The 6,033-nt window shown below is 48.6% G+C and overlaps 1 protein-coding gene across 1 annotated transcript; it reads right to left on the bottom strand.

Moving 5' to 3' along the window:
* Window positions 1-154: 154 nt before the first annotated feature.
* On the bottom strand, window positions 155-2,854 carry SELENOM (selenoprotein M). The gene is made up of 5 exons (XM_043559243.1): window positions 2,461-2,854; window positions 1,239-1,274; window positions 1,021-1,055; window positions 590-668; window positions 155-512 (listed from the first exon to the last, which is right to left on the bottom strand). The coding sequence occupies exons 1-5, from the start codon at window positions 2,578-2,580 to the stop codon at window positions 354-356; spliced, it is 429 nt and encodes a 142-aa protein (XP_043415178.1). The 5' UTR covers window positions 2,581-2,854; the 3' UTR covers window positions 155-353.
* Window positions 2,855-6,033: the final 3,179 nt, after the last annotated feature.

Below are 6,033 nucleotides of genomic sequence, written 5' to 3'. Positions count from 1 at the left end.
CTCCTCTCAGCCTGTCTTGGGGGTTGAATGGAGGGTAGCTTGGCAAGGTGTGCACACATCCCCACTCCAGCAGCCAAGTATTTGGGGATGCTGGGAGTCTTAGGGGGGCTCCTATTCCCCACCCTCCCGCAACAAAGAAGGAGTCGAGTCTCAGTTAAGGCTGAAGAGGATTTAATTGAGCTGGGGAGGGAAGAAAGGGGGGTTAGCAAGAACCCCCAACTCCATCTCTGCCGGCTCTGGGACGGGGCGTCGGCCCTCAGCGAGGGAGGTGTTCCCGGGACGCTGAGCGCTTCATTCTGTCCCCAGGGCTCAGGCGAGGGAGGGAGCGGGCCCGCATACCGGGACCTAGGGACCTAAAGGTCAGCGCGGGCCGGAGCGCCTTCGTCGGGCCTGGCAGGCGCCCGCAGGTACTCTGGGGGAACAGGTTCGTCAGGCGCCGCCTTGCGGTAGAAGCCGAGCTCCTGCACAAGCTCATTAATCTCCTCGCGGGTCATTTCGCTGAGTGGGATTCGCTTAAAGCAGAAGAGGGAGGTCAGTGCACCTCGCCCCGCCCTTAGCCCCGCCCCCCGTCTGGCTTCCAAGGCCTCACCTCCAGTTCTTCGTAGCGGTGGCCCAGCAGGACGAGCTCTGGGTCTGCCCCTGGGAGATGTTTCATTACCATGTTGTGACTGGAGTTGTTAAGGTAGGTTGTGGTGACCTGAGGCAGGTGGGGTCTCCCACCTACGAACAGAAAGTGAATAGCGCTGTCTCTTTAGCCCAGGTAGGGTAGGGATCCACATTTACATGTGAGGAAATTAGAGTTCAAAGAAGCAAAGGGCCCTCTTTTTCTGTGTCAGTGGCAACCATCACTAGTCAATTTCTCTTGCCTACCACCTAGAAATTCTCTGGCCAGTCACTATCAATCAATTCCACTTGTCAGATGAAAACCATTTGTCATCCCTATCTGTAAAGTTAAGTGGAAGGAGATTCTCCCAGATCCTCCTCCCCATTCTCCCTCCCCCAGAACGGAAAAAAGGATACTATAAAGGGATATCCTGGGTGACGAAGGCCTTCACCTGGGGAAGAACCAGAGCATCAGACCCCAACCACCTTCAAACACCAACAGGAAACTGAAGCCTGCTAAGGTCACATGCCCTTGACTCCCATCCCAGGGAACTTCCCCCACCCAATCTTTAGGATGTTACCCTCCCCTCAAGTTCAGTGGTGACAGAGTTGGAGACCCCTTCCTTCAAACTTACCTCCTTCAGGCGATTCAGCTGTCATCCCCCACAGGTCTGGAGGGAGACAAAAAGGGATAGGTCAGAAGTCCTTCATGTCTGCCCCAACCACACCCTCCAGACCATTTTACCCTCGTCCCAGAGTTGGGTGGGGCTATGGATTACCCCTGGAACAGCAGCTCCCAAGGTATGGACATGGAGGTTCCTTAGGGGCAAAAGGGGGAACTCTGTAAAGAAGGGAAAACTGAGGCTTATGAACATCAGGAGAGAGAAGAGCAAGACCAGAGCCCCAAAGGGCACTTACCAGCCTTGGGGCTGTTGACTGTTGACTCACTCCCAATCAATGCCCAAAAGAAATGATTACTCTACTTCTTTCAGGCAGTAGAGACCGGGGCCTGGTCTTTGGCCCCTAAAGCCTCAGGGTGAAGGCAGACCAGAAGTAAACAGCTCAGAATTGCCCTGGGAGATCCCATTAGAGATACCTGCCATCTGGTCCCTATCTAACCCCATGAAGAACTGCCCCTCCATTTGGTTGCTTCCCCAACATGGGAGGGTGGGTGCTCTCCCCCAGCACTCCCTGAGGGAGAGTGCCACCTCCCAGCAGGAGTCCAGACCCCAGGAACACCCATTCTAGTCTTCCCTCCTCCTCCCCCTCCTTTTGTCAGACAGTAAACTAAGGCCCGTAGAGGATCTGTGATGATTCAAGTCACACACAAAACAGGGGCTCTGACGGGTAATTTCCCCACAGAGGAGGATGAGGGACTACTGCTGAGTTAAGTGTTGGTAATGCAGTTGGCTTTTGCGTGGTGGGGCAAGCGCCCAGAGTCTTCCTTCCCTCAGGCAAGGGAGAGACAACCGGAACTGGGGTGGGGGAGGAATTCCAGTAAAAACTGGAATAATGGGAGGATGTAAAGTTGGGCTCCAGAGGGCAAGTTTAGAAGAGTCACAGGCCCGGAGTAGAGTTAGGGGACAGGGCCAGTGTGTCTGGGGACCCGCTGTCCGGCCGGCCGGATGGGAAACTGGGGAGGAGTTCGTATTTCCAGGCCGCAAGATCGCATGTCTGGGGGCTGCCACGGTGGGTGCTGGGGCGTCCTGAGGCTGGGGAGAGGGGAGGGATGGTTCTGGCCCTGAGGGGAATTTGGGAGTCGGGAGGGTCGTCGGGTCAAAATGAGCGGTGATTCCAAGGCTAAAAGGCCACAGGGTTGTGGGTAGTGGTCCCTGAGCTAGGGACCAGCGCACTTACCTCTACCCGGGCTCGGGCCAGGCCGTGCAAGCGGTTCCAGTCGGGCCGGAAGGTGGTGATGGCAGCCGCAAGAGCCGCAAGAAGCAGTAGCAGGGGCGGTGGAGGAAGCGGGAGGTGCATCGGAACCGGGCCGAAAATGATCCGCAAGAAGGAGGCGAACCGCTGGGCCCCGGCGCCACGTCTGGGTCCACCGGCTGGCCCCGCCCCCACTCAAGGCCCCACCCAGCTAGGGACCACGCCCCTAGCTGTCGGTCTCCTCCCCAGGGGCCTCTAGCTCTCTCCCAGCGAGGTTCGGGGTCTTCTCTGGTCCGAAATCTCCTCTGGCCCTCAGGCCTCTAATTTTCCAGCCCCAAGAGTGTCCACGCTCCCTCTGCCTGCCGAGAGCGTAGAAGCTACGGCAGGATGAGGCCAGACAATGCTCCCTTACACCGGCAGGGGGCGCGGGAGGGATGTAGACAAGGGAGTTTCTGGGCCAACCACTCGACTTGAAGATGGGGGAAACTGAGGCTTGAGGAATTCTTGTTTGTGTCTTTTATTGCTTTGGATGAAATTCTGATCTAGGTTTCAAGCCCCTGGAGCACACATGATGGCGGACTGTGCAATGTTACGTACTTTGTAGGGGCTGGGAGGATAAAAGTGTTAATACACATAAAGCTCTTTAGAACAGTACCGGGAACATTGTTTGTTAGCTTTCATTATTTCATTTTTTACCTCATAAAGGTCCTGTGCACTCTGTTTTGCAAGTTGAGAGACAGGCTTAGAAAAGTAGAGCGATGAGGTTGTGGATCTGGGATTTGAACCTGAAACATCCCTGTACTCATCTCATCAAACCAAAGATGACTGGATAAGGACACCACCTCCCCTCTTTAAGCCTGAGGCAGATACAGCAAATTAATCACCGTGCTCTTTCTTGTTAAATCTAGACTGGGAATCAGAATCCTTCTCAACATCAAGCCAAAGCTGCATGATGACTTTCATAGACCCTTAGGCATTTCTGCCTTCCTGGGCCTTTTCGTCCGTTAAAATAAATAAATAAAAAAATATCCATTAAATATTGCATTTTACAACTGCTTTGATTTTAAAAAATGAATACAATCTTGACTGGATTAATTATATGTTTTTTTTCTTTTAATTTTAAAAGAAATGAAAATTAAAACATATTCATAATCTCTAAAAGTGTCATGGGCCCTAGACACTGAGCCTAATGGATGAAGTCAGGTTTCTTTGCTTATACCCTGCTATTTCACATTCATTGAATTGATTGTAAAGATATAATAATAATAGGATTAGAGTTGTTATTTAATACCCATTCTTTGTAAATACATTAGGGGCTGTAAATATAATTAGTTTTGTCCAGACTATTGACATGATAAGCTATGTCTAACACTCTATTTACTGCTGTGGAAATGTGAATTCATCCAAGTTTTCCGAGGGGCAATTTGACTCAACAAATCAAAACCCTAAAAGCATTTCTTCTACCCAGTCATTCCACTTGTCAGAATTTGGCCCAAAGTAATCATCAGAGAAGGGACCAATTGTTAGGTTATCAAAACATTGTTTACCCAGCTGTGGACTTCGGGGTCCATGCTCTGGCTCAAATTCTGGTGCCCAAGGCATGGGCAGTGGTGTCTGTGGGAGGAGCTGCTGAGTGTCGCTGGGCACTGGATTCCCTGTACCTTCCGGCTTTCGCATTTTGAGGCATGGATTTATGGAACAAAAAGCAAAACTGGAGTTTCCCTGAGGACGAGAAAGTTCCACCCATGGACTGCAGCAGCCCCTCCTGCCCAGAAGTTTCTAGACTACTGGCATGTCCTACAGATTTCAGGTATGCCATACCCACCTCTACAGTTGTATAAGCCAGTTTTTTGCAATAAATCTCTTAATGTATGAAAAACAAACAAACAAACAAGCAAGGGAACCCAGCTGGTTTAGTCAGTAGAGCATGCAACTCTTGATCTTTGGGTAATGAGTTCGAGCCCCACATTGGCTGTGGAGCCTACTTAAAAATAAAATTAAAATATTAAAAATATATATTATTTAAAAAAAACACAAAACCACTGTTTATAATAGTGAAAAACTGGAGTCACAACCTAAGCATGTCACATCAAGGAATGAGTTAAATAAGTGATGCTACCTCCAAAGGATAGAAAATCATGCAGCTGTTTTAAATGATGCAGCATATGGCACAAAAACAGACACATAGACCAATGGAATAGAATAGAAACCCCAGAACTAGACCCACAAACGTATGGCCAACTCATCTTTGACAAAGCAGGAAAGAACATCCAATGGAAAAAAGACAGCCTCTTTAACAAATGGTGCTGGGAGAACTGGACAGCAACATGCAGAAGGTTGAAACTAGACCACTTTCTCACACCATTCACAAAAATAAACTCAAAATGGATAAAGGACCTAAATGTGAGACAGGAAACCATCAAAACCTTAGAGGAGAAAGCAGGAAAAGACCTCTCTGACCTCAGCCGTAGCAATCTCTTACTCGACACATCCCCAAAGGCAAGGGAATTAAAAGCAAAAGTGAATTACTGGGACCTTATGAAGATAAAAAGCTTCTGCACAGCAAAGGAAACAACCAACAAAACTAAAAGGCAACCAACGGAATGGGAAAAGATATTCGCAAATGACATATCGGACAAAGGGCTAGTATCCAAAATCTATAAAGAGCTCACCAAACTCCACACCTGAAAAACAAATAACCCAGTGAAGAAATGGGCAGAAAACATGAATAGACACTTCTCTAAAGAAGACATCCGGATGGCCAACAGGCACATGAAAAGATGTTCAGCGTCGCTCCTTATCAGGGAAATACAAATCAAAACCACACTCAGGTATCACCTCACGCCAGTCAGAGTGGCCAAAATGAACAAATCAGGAGACTATAGATGCTGGAGAGGATGTGGAGAAACGGGAACCCTCTTGCACTGTTGGTGGGAATGCAAATTGGTGCAGCCGCTCTGGAAAGCAGTGTGGAGGTTCCTCAGAAAATTAAAAATAGACCTACCCTATGACCCAGCAATAGCACTGCTAGGAATTTATCCAAGGGATACAGGAGTACTGATGCATAGGGCCACTTGTACCCCAATGTTCATAGCAGCACTCTCAACAATAGCCAAATTATGGAAAGAGCCTAAATGTCCATCAACTGATGAATGGATAAAGAAATTGTGGTTTATATACACAATGGAATATTACGTGGCAATGAGAAAAAATGAAATATGGCCTTTTGTAGCAACGTGGATGGAACTGGAGAGTGTGATGCTAAGTGAAATAAGCCATACAGAGAAAGACAGATACCATATGGTTTCACTCTTATGTGGATCCTGAGAAACTTAACAGGAACCCATGGGGGAGGGGAAGGAAAAAAAAAAAAAAAGAGGTTAGAATGGGAGAGAGCCAAAGCATAAGAGACTGTTAAAAACTGAGAACAAACTGAGGGTTGATGGGGGGTGGGAGGGAGGAGAGGGTGGGTGATGGGTATTGAGGAGGGCACCTTTTGGGATGAGCACTGGGTGTTGTATGGAAACCAATTTGTCAATAAATTTCATAAAAAAAATA

The sequence above is a fragment of the Prionailurus bengalensis genome, chromosome D3 (assembly GCF_016509475.1).
Source record: "Prionailurus bengalensis isolate Pbe53 chromosome D3, Fcat_Pben_1.1_paternal_pri, whole genome shotgun sequence".
In the NCBI taxonomy this organism is placed as follows: domain Eukaryota; kingdom Metazoa; phylum Chordata; class Mammalia; order Carnivora; family Felidae; genus Prionailurus; species Prionailurus bengalensis.
The sequence above is the reverse complement of the archived record's forward strand: the minus strand, read 5'-3'. Positions and strand labels throughout refer to the sequence as shown.